Source organism: Thalassophryne amazonica, chromosome 4 (assembly GCF_902500255.1).
Source record: "Thalassophryne amazonica chromosome 4, fThaAma1.1, whole genome shotgun sequence".
Taxonomy (NCBI): domain Eukaryota; kingdom Metazoa; phylum Chordata; class Actinopteri; order Batrachoidiformes; family Batrachoididae; genus Thalassophryne; species Thalassophryne amazonica.
Window position 1 is genome coordinate 45450700 of NC_047106.1, and position 13807 is coordinate 45464506.

Here is a 13807-nt window from a genome sequence, read left to right on the forward strand (position 1 = left end):
TAAAAATGAATGGTAAAGAAACATTTTTTCTAATGTTTTAAAATATCTCTGAATAACATATCAGTAAAATAATCAAAACATAATTGGGGTATTCAATGTCATACAACTGTTGTGATTTTTTTAAACAAAATGTAGTTGTCCCACACTATTGCCGTAATTTCCACCACAACACTGTAATGTCCCTTTAAACATTTGTATGAAAGATTGTTTGGGTAGTTTCTATGGAGATAAACAGCGACATCAGAGCACATGTATATAGCGCCAAATCATAACAAACAGTTGCCCCAAGGCACTTTATATTGTAAGGCAATGGTGTGTTGGAAATTACATTTACAAGGCCAATAGTGCCCGTAGTTAAAGAATCACCCATACACAATTTGCCTTTTTTCTGCACATTAAAAAAACCCTAAGTTGTTAATTTGTTAATATTAGCTCTCACCTTTGTAAACTTGAATACTTAGCTTTAGTAAATTAAGTACTGTTACATTTATTTATCAAGGATTGTCTCAAGAAACGTAGGTATCCCCCCAATTGCATCAAACTTTATTTCAAAAGCACTGACACTGGTCAGTGCTCTTAAAATAAAGTTTAAGCCTTTGTTTAAAGTTTTCACCTGTGAGTAAATTTGAATGCTTAGTTTTATTAAATTAAGTACTGTTATATTTATTTAACAAGGATGGTCTTAAGAAACTTAGTATCCCCCACCCATTACATCAAACTTTATTTTAAGAGCACTGATCAGTGTCCATGTTCTCTTCATTACTGATATTACTGCCATACAAATTTGCAAAAATTTGAATCAGCTGGAGGTATCCTATTAGACCAGTTACTGAGTAATTTAAGGTATTTACTGACTGCAGATGTCATAGTACCTCATGTCCAACTAGGACGGGGCCCCAGGGAAGACCCAGGACATGCTGGAGGGATTATACAGTAGTGTTCAGAATAATAATAGTAGTGCTATGTGACTAAAAAGATTAATCCAGGTTTTGACTATATTTCTTATTGTTACATGGAAAACAAGGTACCGGTAGATTCTCACAAATCCAACAAGACCAATCATTCATGATATGCACATGTATCATGCACACATGATACGCATATGAAGTTGGGCTATTAGTAAAAAAAAAAAAAAGTAGAAAAGGGGGTGTTCACAATAATAGTAGCATCTACTATTGATGCTACAAACTCAAAACTATTATGTTCAAACTGCTTTTTTAGCAATCCCGTGAATCACTAAACTAGTATTTAGTTGTATAACCACAGTTTTTCATGATTTCTTCACATCTGCGAGGCATTAATTTTGTTGGTTTGGAACCAAGATTTTGCTTGTTTACTAGTGTGCTTGGGGTCATTGTCTTGTTAAAACACCAATTTCAAGGGCATGTCCTCTTCAGCATAAGGCAACGTGACCTCTTCAAGTATTTTGACATATCCAAACTGATCCATGATACCTGGTATGCGATATATAGGCCCAACACCATAGTAGGAGAAACATTCCCATATCACGATGCTTGCACCACCATGCTTCACTGTCTTCACTGTGAACTGTGGCTTGAATTCAGAGTTTGAGGGTCGTCTCACAAACTGTCTGCGGCCCTTGGACCAAAAAAGAACAATTTTACTCTCATCAGTCCACAAAATATTCCTCCATTTCTCTTTAGGCCAGTTGATGTGTTCTTTGGCAAATTGTAACCTCTTCTGCACGTCTGTTATTTAACGGAGGGACGTTGCGGGGGATTCTTGCAAATAAATTAGCTTCACACAGGTGTCTTCTAACTGTCACAGCACTTACAAGTAACTCCAGACTGTCTTTGATCATCCTGGAGCTGATCAATGGGTGAGCCTTTGCCATTCTGGTTATTCTTCTATCCATTTAGATGGTTGTTTTCCATTTTCTTCCATGTGTCTCTGGTTTTTTGTCCATTTTAAAGCATTGGAGATCATTGTAGATAAACAGCCTATATTTTTGGCACCTGCATATAAGTTTTCCCCTCTCCAATCAAATTTTTAATCAAACTACACTGTTCTTCTGAACAATGTCTTGAACGTCCCATTTTCCTCAGGCTGTCAAAGAGAAAAGCATGTTCAACAGGTGCTGGCTTCATCCTTAAACAGGGACACCTGATTCACACCTGTTTGTTCCACAAAATTGACGAACTCACTGACTGAATGCCACACTACTGTTATTGTGAACACCCCCTTTTCTACTTTTTTTTTTACTAATAGCCCAATTTCATGAATGCTTGGTCTTGTTGGATTTGTGAGAATCTACTGAATCTACTGGTACCTTGTTTCCCATGTAACAATAAGAAATATACTCAAAACCTGGATTAATCTTTTTAGTCACATAGCACTACTATTATTCTGAACACTACTGTATATCCTCCTGGCTACCAGGAAGGTTAGTCAGTAGGATATACCTGGTACTCAGGAGGTTAATGGCAATTTCATGTAACCCTTCACTAACATACCAAGAAATCAGGAAAAAGGACTTGGGAGGAGAAGGTCAGAAGAGAAGCAGACATGACTTTGACCCCAATGATTGATGTTTGGGAAATTTGACCTTGCCTGGGCAATTCCAGAACCCACCTTCAAAGATGCACTTTTGTGCATCTTTGTTTTGTGCAAATCACAGTAAAAAAAACTTCAATTTTAACCTTGGCCCTCAAGGATCTTGATCTGGGCAATGATCTGGCCAATTCCAAAACCTACTGTCAGAATTTTGCACCCCCCCCTCAACTATTTAAGGGCAATTCTGAGGTAAACCAGGAGACACAGAGTAAGTCTGGTGGAAAGCGGGCCAAGTTCCTCAGAAGAGTAGTGGAATAAACAAATATTTCTCAGATTATTGGGTGATGTCAAACCAAACTTTCATCTCGAAACAAACTGAAGCTGTTTGCATGCTTGCTGATGACGGCCTCTCCCGATACATTCTTCATACATTCTTAACAAATCAACCTTCTGCACTCGTGGCAGAGCAGCTCGTTCAGACTCCACTGCACTCTGCACTCCACACTGGCTACATTTGCAGGACTGGAACTATAGTCTTCTGTGACTGAACAGTGCGAGGCTGTCATTTGAACTGATACTGAGACCTAGTGAAAGCAGGTCACAGATAAGACGGTTCCTCAAGGCTGAGTATGTCTGCAGGAGCTCTGGTAACATGGATGATAAGTTGATAAGGATAGTTGGAAATAATAGCCTGGCTCAAGGTAAGGCTGCACACACCTTGAGATGCAGTCGGTAAAGGTTTCTGCATTTGTTCAATTAAAAGACAAGCTCACTTTTCTTTTTAATAACCTTAACTGTATTAAAACATTGGGCCTCACGCAAGAATGTTTCCTGATATTTTTCACATATTTCTTTTTGTATGATGGCCTCATGAGTCTGCTGTGGCAGATTCAAAGGTTACAGAAAAGTTTGTGAATGGCAGGCAAGCTTCCTGAGCCCCATCTCTATGTAAACCAGCATGCATTCATGACAAGAGTGTATTACCATAACTAATGCCCCCAAAACACCCATAAAATCTTCTATCAGAAGTGTCCTGTCAGAACACTGAGAAGGAAAGGAACTTCAAAGGAACTTCACATCCTACTATCAAATCAACCTAGACCATGGGATTCCATCGTTTAGAGACACTTTTTTCAATTTTTTTTGAAATTTGGAAAAGCTGTAAACCATAATTATATATACACACACACGGGGTCTGTCCATAAAGTATAGGTCCTTTTTATTTTTTTCAAAAACTATATGGATTTCATTCATATGTTTGTACGTCAGACATGCTTGAACTCTCGTGCGCATGAGTGAGTTTTTCCACGCCTGTCGGTGACGTCCTTCGCCTGTGAGCACGCTTTTTCCTGTTGCGCTGTGCTGCGCCGGCTGCAAGCCGACGTGCGAATCTGCCCGCACGTCTTTCATTAAAAAAATCTCCTTTAACAGTGGAATATCCGGATAAAATGCTGAAACTGACTTCTTCTGAAACTTCTCTGTTCTCTCACGACGTCCCGGGTCAACAGAGGCTTAAATGTGGAGGTTTTCAGCTTGAAACAGGCTGACGATGGCGCCTGGGAGCGCTGCGCGACGTCCCGCTCCATGGGAAGTCCTTAAAGCGACAGAATCACTTCAAAATCTCTCATCAGCCGTTAAAATTTTCACCGAAAACCAGCTGAATTTTTCGAACCGTGTCCACTTCGATGTGCCTCACAGGTTTTGAAAAAATTTTGATCAAACAAAGCGCCAGTCTCTCAGCAACTTCTCAAACAAAGGAATTCCAACGAGGGGGCTGGACCACACCTCCCACAAGGCGTGCTCAAAGGCGAATGACATCACCGACAGGCGTGGAAAAACTCACGCATGCGCACGAGGGTTCAAGCATGTCTGACGTACAAACATATGAATGAAATCCATATAGTTTTTGAAAAAAATAAAAAGGACCTATACTTTATGGACAGACCTCATGTGTATATATATATATATATATATATATATATATATATATGTTCTCCACTCAGATTGCAATAGCCAATCACAGATTAGCCTTTCTGTTCATCATTTACCTGTATTTTGGCATGCTTGGCACCAGAAAGTTATGGTGGATCCAAAGGGATCCAAAAAGGCTAGGACCAAAAGTTATATTGGATCGGTTCCCACTGACCAATAGCGTTAGAGCTTACTGCCAATAGCTAGCCAATCAGAGCGCGGCATACAATTATTCATGAGATGACATCACTAATGACATAGCGGAGGTCAGGAACTTGCTGACAGACGCTGGTTGAAAAAATGGCAACAAACATCAACAACAGCAGAAAATCGTCTGCCAGTGAGGTTTGCTGAGATCACAGAGAAGGAACTGGTGGAAATACTGAACTCCAAGGATGCCAAAAACACTAAGAAGGTAGACAAGCACGCTACTGATGTTTTAGAAGCATTCATGGGTGATTCTTTAACTACGGGCACTACTGGCCTTGTAAATGTAATTTCCACCACACCATTGCCTTACAATATAAAGCGCCTTGGGGCAACTGTTTGTTGTGATTTGGCGCTATATACATGTGCTCTGATGTTGCTGTTTATCTCCATAGAAACTACCCAAACAATCTTTCATACAAACTGTTTAAAGGAACATTACAGTGTTGTGGTGGAAATTACGGCAATAGTGTGGGACAACTACATTTTGTTTAAAAAAATCACAACAGTTGTATGACATTGAATACCCCAATTATGTTTTGATTATTTTACTGATATTTTATTCAGATATTTTAAAACATTAGAAAAAATGTTTCTTTACCATTCATTTTTATCACTGAAGATCAAAAGTCTGGGTGTGGGACAAGCACAAAACGGCAATATTTGCATATAATGATGCTGAAAAAAGGTGAAAAAGTCATCATAGACTACTAGAACAAATTTCTTAACACACTTTCATTGTAAAGATAACTATAAAAGTGTGAAATTTCCCATTTTTTCTGTTTTTCATACAATATGATCAAAGGACATAAGTGAGCGTAGTCTAAGAATCACCTGTATATGCTGTTCACAACAAAATAAATTGATCTAATTTACTTTGACTCTTTGTTGTTCGCTTAATTTGGGAGGGGGGTGGAGAACCTAACACTTGATGAATGGTAAGGAGGCTACGCCTCATCCAATATAACTTTTCTTCATCCAATATTTCTTTATGTTGGACTCCTTACCATCCATTATTTGTATAATGTATATATATATATATATATATATATATAAATCTTCACTTTTGGGGGGGGGAGGGGGGTACTTTTTCCCACAATATTTATTTATTTTATTTTTTAGATGCACCTCTATAGCAGGACTGGAAGCAGTAAGACCCAAAATGCCTTTCTTCTTCTGAAATTTGCAATTTCTCTGCACACTCAAGGAAAAAAAGATGCACTGAGGAGTTATCCAATGTGAGCACATTTCTATTTCAGGTTTTTGCCGAGTGTTCAAACCGAGGCTGACAACCAACGGGTGGACAGCACCAGCCTCTCCTCGCCACAGATATTTTCTTAGACCATGGAGATAAACCGGAGACAGTTTGGCTCTCTGTGACAGCTGAAGTATACGTATGGGTGTCTTAACAGTTTGGGCGTCATATAATTTGTCATCATGCAGACTTTGTAGGTAATAAAAAATAAAATAAAAAATTAACTCCACAAAGGGGATCTATTAACATATTTAGGATGTGTAGCTTCTGTAATCATTGAGTAAGGTGGAAGGTTTGGACATGTGGACAGAGAACTTGTGAGGTCACTGGTTGTTTATCATTGAGGAGCAGGTTTGTGGACCCAGAACAGACCTGCCGGTCCCTACCTGAACTGTGACTAGATTTGAACCTACACTGAACAGATCCACCATGTGTTTGCTCCTCACACACATATCTCCCGTATGAAAGGGGCCTTACATTCAGGTCTGCGTCTGGTCGAGTCATCTTTGGGTCCATTTTTGGTTGGTTTTTCCTCTTCATTTCATAAAGTTAATTCATACACTCTGGTTGGGTCAGGATTTCCACAGGTTTGATCTGGAGGACATTCCAGAATCAACTTATCACAAGGACCAATAGACTTTGCACCATCTATGAGATGGTGCAAAGCACAATATATATCTATCAATATAAATCTACAATGGCCATTGCTGGTTAAAAAAATACAAAATTATAAAACCATAAATTTGAGGAAAAAACCTTTTTTGAATTTAAAGTCAAAAATTTCTACAAAGAAAACTTAACATTCACATAAATACAATTAATGTGGCATTAAAATGCCATCATGTTAAAATAAACAAAACACTACAAACCATATTTTTCATTGGAGTTTTTCCTCAGCTAAATTTTATAGTGCTGGCTTAGAAAACTCAAAAATCCTTCCAAATTCATGAGTTCAATAACTCAGAGAAAACCATTTTTTTTTCCCACGTACGTTTGTGAGGTTTGTTCTCGCACATTTGTGTACAACACAAACAAATCAGGGAATATGTGAGTATTTTTTATACCCAAAATTGTGTTTTCACAAATACCACCCCCCAATCCTATTTTTAAACCTATACAGCTCTAATATGCCATTGCATAAATCTGATTTAAATAAAACAATAAAAATGAGCACAACAATAAAACCACAAGCTGCACATTTACAAACCAATCTTCAGTTATTCAAGCATGCTTTAAACATCCTTCACAAAAATACATGTATGGGAGTTTATTTGCAACAATCTTTATTATCTTTTCCAGTTTTGGATGTGAAAAGAGGCATTCATTTTCTTTAATTAAATATCTTTTTTAATAAAGTAAAGCAAAAAGTATTTACAAATTTTCAATTAAATTGTAATTAATGACTTGGGTTGGATAATTATAAGCACCTTCTGCGAGCTGAGGAGAGAAAAAAATATAAATACTGGGGGGGAACTGCCACTTTGATTCGGAAACGAGGAAAAAAAAATGGCATGACATTAACATTTTACTTTGAAAAAGACAAATATATTTACAGAACTTGCCTGAAATACATTTCCACTAACAGAAGCAGAAAAGGCCTTAGAATTTGTATGATTTAAGTTTACTTTTTAAAGTCTATTTTATTAAGGTGATTGTTGGACTGCTGACTTTCAAGTTTCAGTAATGATAATGTATCTTTTAAAATACAACAGGTTTCGTAGACGGGACCTGCCATGCAGATTTACACTGTCTGTGGGTCCACAGTTTTTTTGTTTTTGTTTTTTTGTTGTTGTTGTTGTTTTTGAAGCGCAGGATACAAGTAAATCAGACACATCTGGGGGTAGTTTGGGGGCCGGGGACAGTTGAGGGGCATCAGGGAAGCATCATCCCAGCAGCAAACTGATCAAAGTCTATTGCCCCTCTGCTCTGACACAGTCCTCATAAAGTTTGCACGCCATCCGCAGGAGTCCACAAGCCTCGTGACGACTCCTGTCTGAAATGTTCGTTAGACAGCTCTATCTGTGTTCACTTTTCTTTATAGTTTTCTATTTTATTATAAAACACACACTCCAGTCATCCAACACAGCAAAAAGAAAAGGAAGAAAACAAAAAATGCCAGCCGTCTACATTAAACTGTCATGTAGATCGAGCGCCGTACACGTGACATGACACTGCTGCTGTCTCATGTTGACATGATAAAAGATGAAGTCATCAAAAATATAGATGTGAACAGCCTTTTAAAGTTCATTTTATATTCTGTCATTAAGCAAAGGTTGTTGAATATTGTTGTCGTGGCAAGGCGAAGCCATTCAAAAAAAAACAAAAAAAAAAACAAAGGGAGGGGGGCCTCATGTCCCTTGGATCATAGCTCTTCTCAGCATTCCATTTATATCTGTTATCTATATTTAATTCTGTATTTTTAAGTATTTCAAAAAAAGACATTCGGTTGCGCAAGGGAGGAAAAAAAAGAAGGGGGGGTGTGATCGAATGTTCGATCCATAATACAATCTCTCCCAGTTGAAGAATTTTTTTTTTTTTTTCCTGTTTATGCAGAAGGATTTTGCAGATTCAGGCTCGTCTGAATCATCCACACAACATTTACTTTCCGAATAAATCATTTAGGGAATCCACCAGTTCTGTTCATGGTCCTGCGAGGTCCTAGCTGTTGTCAGACTCGTCTTCGGCCTCACGGAGCCACGTGAAGAAGGTGGTGACGGACTTGAGGGCCACGCCCTTGCCCTGCTGCTCAGCTGGATCTTTGCTAGACTCCCACTTGTAAAAGGCATCCTCTTTGATGACATCCTCATCGTAAAGTGTGTCAAAGAATATCCGCAGCAAATCTGAGGGCAGAAACAGGAAATGTATTGTGATGAGATATTCAAGGTCTGGAAAAACTCAGCAATTTCTATAAAATCAAAAATACTTCCAAGTGAAATTGAGGGTCTTGCTGTCAAAAAACAAAAACAAAAAGTCCCCAAGTATTTTCAATGTGGCAATAATGCTTGTCTCCGTACACCACAATGGATTGGAAATTAAAGCCTCGTTTCCACCAAGCGATCTGGGTCGGTACAAGGTAGTATGGTACGGTTGGAAATGGTTTAGCATGGCTTGACTTGCGTTGGAGCATGGCAGACACTGACATAGACATCATCAAGAATGCATAAACTGTTACGTGGCTGTGTCTACATGGGAACGGGTTTAGGCATATCCGCATACGTTTGTATCGCACTGACGTTTCCTCTACATGGAAACGGAGTTTTTGGCGGCCCAAAATGCTACTTTTATTAAACCGGTCCCAGAGTCTTTGTGTGTGTAGGACTAGATGTTACTATCCCTCAAAAAATACTTGAGGCACCGATGAGACTTTGTGGGCTAGTCAATTGGGTGATGGCATCCTTTGGGTTGTCAAGTGGGCACCCTCCTTAGGTATTTTGCTGAGAGACCCACGACACCTCCAGAGAGTTCAGCAGTGAATCCCAGCATCCCAGGTTCACTCCCTAGATGCCATCAACTCACCTGAAGGCCCAGACAGAGTCCTTTCTCTTCATCCAAAACCAATGGCTCCCTTTCTCAGCAGCTCTGGAGAAGTCTTTGACTGCCTGCCAGTGGGCTTTCCCTCGCACTCCCATCTCCTTGATTAGCCTGGATGTTGTGGCTACGAACCCTCTGCAGTCTACTTCCACTGGGCTTATCTTCGCTTTCCAGCCATGTTGTTGCACGTCGGCTGCAAGTTCTGTATACCTCAGCTTCTTTCGTTCGTAGGCCTCCTCCACTGCACTCTCTCAGGGCACCATGAGCTCAATGATGGAGACGAGCTTGAGCGAGGCTGACCACAGAACAAGGTCTGGTCACATGTTAGTAACTGCAACCTCAGCTGGAAAGCAGAGTTTTTTGCCCAAACATACTTTTTTCCTTTTTTGTCTTTGTGGATGCTTAATCGGATTTATTTTCATCACAAACAGAATACTGAAGAGGTGACAGATGGTCATGGTTAATACTGGTGAGAACAAATGGAGCGCTGTGATGCTAATAAAATAATTGCAGAAAAGACTCAGCTTTTAAAAAAAGTTACTTTTTCTTCTTGTTGGTGGGACAAAGCACTGATGTCCTCTGGTTCAGGCTGAGGAACACACCTAGAGCAGACAAACACTGGGGGGTTTCTTTAAAAATGCTGCATTTATTTGGAAGTCATTCCCACGATAAGGAATTAAATTATTTCCAAATACTGTCTTTCAAAGCAAGGACATCTTATGTGGGTAACAGTTTTTGTCAGGATGTGATGATGAATCTGGTTGAAATGACAATAGATTAGACTTTATATTCACTCAGTGTGTGAATGATTTTAATATTTGAAACCATTTGAGTCAGAAATGTATGAATGGTGAAGTGAGGACATCACTGAAAAGAAATATAGCATCTGTAGATGTTATACTGCACCTCTGGATTTATGGGGACCATCTTGAATAAAGATATATTTTATTAATTATTTTCCCACTTTGTAGTGTAACTTTACTTTTTGCTGCTACAATGAAAAAGGTGATGAAATATTACTGCTACGAGCCAATCAATGGACTGAAGTGGGTTAGCTCCTCGCTTTTGTTACTGTTCCATTTATTTTGGTACCCCAAGCAAAGGATGCCAAAAAAGTGATAGAGTACAGGTCAGTTATTTTTGTTTGTGTCCCTAAATCTGAATGTGGAAATGCACAAAATAGTGGTCTGTACCATGCTGTGCCGACCCGGACTGCTCAGTGAAAACTAGGCTTAAGTAATCAAGACACATTTGTAGTGTAGACTTTCATTTTAAATTCAAGGAATTGCATTCCATCCATTTTCAGATACTATAATTGAACAATTGATTGACAAGCAGTTTTATGACCGGGTGTGTCCTGTTCATTCATGATTTCACACTAAATCAAGCAGACAAAAGTTCTGAAGGCAATTTGCATTTGGAAGCAGTTCATTAGAACACTCAACATGAGGCCAAAGAGGCACCAAGGCAACTGAAGGAGGCCACAATTAAATTGGGGGGACCCTCAAAATAAATCTATCAAACAGATAACATATTTTATGAGTGTCCAGACCAACAGTTTGGTACATCTTAAAAAGAAAGATTGCACTGGTTAGCTATGCAACACAAAAAGGCCTGAAAGACCACAGAAGAGAACTAAAGTAGAATTCTTTCTTTGGTGAAGAAAACCTCTTCACTACATCAAGCCAAGAACTGTCTGGAGGAGGTACAATTGTTAAAGTCAACAATCAAGAGATGCCCCCGTGAATGGAACTACAGAGAGTTTTACAACAAGGTACAAACCACTGGAAATGCTTGTGAACAGGAAGGACAAATTAGACTTTGGCAGAAAATATCTTGGCCCAGTCCTGGAACAAGATTCTTCTGACACATAAAATGATTAATTTGTTTATGAATGATGAAGAGAGAAAAGAATGGAGAAAGAAAAGAATGGCATGATGATCCAAAGTCTACCACATTATCCATCGAAACATGTTAGAGGCAGTGTTATGGCACAGGCACGTAGGCTGCCATTGGAACTGGGTCACTGGTGTTTATTGATAATGTGGTTGCTGATAGAAGCAGCATAATGAATTCTAAAGTGTTTTGGGTTGTACCAATTGCTCAAATGTAGCCAAATGGTGCCAAGCTGATAGGACGGTGCTTCAGAGTAGAGACTGGCAATGAGGACAATAGGCAGTAGTATACAGTCATTATAATTTGTACTACAAAATTTGATAATGACCCAAATCCTACAGCCAAAGCATGTTAAGAACATCTCAAGGCAAATAAACATCGGCTGATCTCCAACAGAATATGCTTTTCACTAATTAAGACAAACCTGACGGCAGAAAGACCCACAAACAAGCAGCGACTTGAAGAGCCTGTAGTAAAGGCCTGACGAAGCAACTTAAGGAAGGAAGCTCAGCAATTGTTGATGTCCATGTGTTCCAGACTTGAGATATCCATTGACTATAAGGGATTTTCATCCAAATATTAAGAAAAGCCCTTATATTTGTTAGCCTGTCAATTTACTTTCAGCCTCTGAAAATGACAGGACTGAATAAAATTTGCTGTAACTCCTGAATGGTAATGTGATATTTTTGTCCAACTCTGAATTAAAGCTAGAAGTGGACAAGTCAATTAAATTCTGATTGTGCCATTTCAGCTCCACTGTGCCAGTGTACAGATGCGAGATTACAAAATTTGTGTCACTGTCCAAATACATTTGTAACTGAGCCTATACGTACAGTACAAAATCCCACTTAATCCCCTTTCACACTGAGCCTCCTTCGAGTTGTGTCATGGGGAGTCATGACGACGCCATATTGATGCAACCTAGTGGCGAGTTGATGCAGCTCAACGCCACAACACCGTGACGGATGCAAAGGGCGAAGCGAAATGGACGCCAAAAATTAAATGTTTAATTTTTTCTGTGTCGAGCACAGGACGCAGAAAGGAAGCAGTTTTCTCGCAAGTTGAGGCAACTTAGCGGTACTTAATGTGACTGGATGCCACACCCACACAATATGTTACCCGACGCCATTTATGATTCCTGCTGTGCTCCATTGTTGCCGAGCTATAAATCACGCAGGATTGTTGCCAGAACTTTTTATACGTGTACACAATGCAGCTCGTGTACACAATGCAGTAAAACTACACGGCTAAAAGAGCACATGTGAACAATTAAAAAAGGGGGGAAAAAAAAAAAAAAGAGCTGACTGCCGCTCATCGCGCTCTCTCACAATTGTGTCAAATAAAGTCCATAAGTCCTGCTCACAGACTGATTGCCAGAGACGGGACATGTCCACATCCAGTATATCTCCGGACATCTCCATGTCCACTCATGGACGGTTCGCGCGTGTGCATGTGAACGCCAAGTGCAGCTCCGCGGACACAGGAAGAAAGATAAACTATAAAAGAAATCAGAGCGCAGACCTGCAGCACGGCACAAGAAGAAACATAAACTAGAAGAGAAATCAGAGCGCACACAGTCTGGCTGCAGCTCATCTGCACTTTCACTTCCTCAAGGTTCTCACCCCCTGCTGCGCACAACTGATGCAGACGTTCCTGCGTTGTTAGATATGCAGCTAATGCAATTCAAAGCAGGTCCTGTGTGAAAGGCTTTAGTTAGGACGGATAATTTTCTGGTATCCGTGTTAACGCATTATAATGTTAAGGAGGTCACTCACTGGCAGGCTGCTCCATCTGGACCATCAGGGCCTGAAGGGCATAAAGAGCCTGCAGCTCCTTCTCCTCATTATTCATGTATTTGTGTAGAAGCTTGGCTCTCTCCTTGATCACCTTAATGTCCACCCTGTATGGGTTCTCACCTGCAAGAATAAACGTCAAAAGTCTATGCACGTGCAATTAGAGCAAGGACAAGCAGATTTAAGAACAGTTTTTATATATCAGCAATAGCTAAACTCAATACAGCAAGTATTTAAAGGGAAATGCAACAATGGGAATTGTGCAATCAGTATGAATGTATGTACATGGGTTTGTGCTTATATTGAACTGCTTCTATTTTTATATTACTTATTTATTTATACTTTTATGCACTGAGCAGATGGCTTTTCCAAATTCATTGTACTTGTTGCAATGACAATAAAGTATATTCATTCAACAGTAAATTTACCAATTTACCAATTTTTACCATTATTTTACAAACGGGCAATTTTTGCAGTATCTAATACAACCAACAGAACACTAAGCTCACACATCATCTCATAATGAGGAGGAGGACAGGAAAGATGTTCACACTTACAGATGACTGCCGACTGGCAGATGCTCATCATCAGAGATCTAACCAACATGTTAGAGTTGGTTTGCTCCTCGTCCAGATTGGCC

General features: G+C 39.5%; 1 protein-coding gene across 7 annotated transcripts in view; it reads right to left on the reverse strand.

The window, feature by feature from the left end:
• Nucleotides 1-7217: 7217 nt before the first annotated feature.
• Nucleotides 7218-13807, reverse strand: part of LOC117508145 (eukaryotic translation initiation factor 4 gamma 1-like) — a 210168-nt gene continuing 203578 nt past the window's right edge. For all 7 annotated transcript variants that reach the window (XM_034167809.1, XM_034167811.1, XM_034167810.1 and 4 more), the window contains 3 exons: nt 13725-13806; nt 13150-13290; nt 7218-8787 (listed from right to left, as the gene is read on the reverse strand). In XM_034167809.1, the coding sequence (XP_034023700.1) occupies nt 8606-8787; nt 13150-13290; nt 13725-13806 (405 nt within the window). In that variant the 3' untranslated portion in view covers nt 7218-8605. The remainder of the gene's footprint in view (nt 8788-13149; nt 13291-13724; nt 13807) is intronic.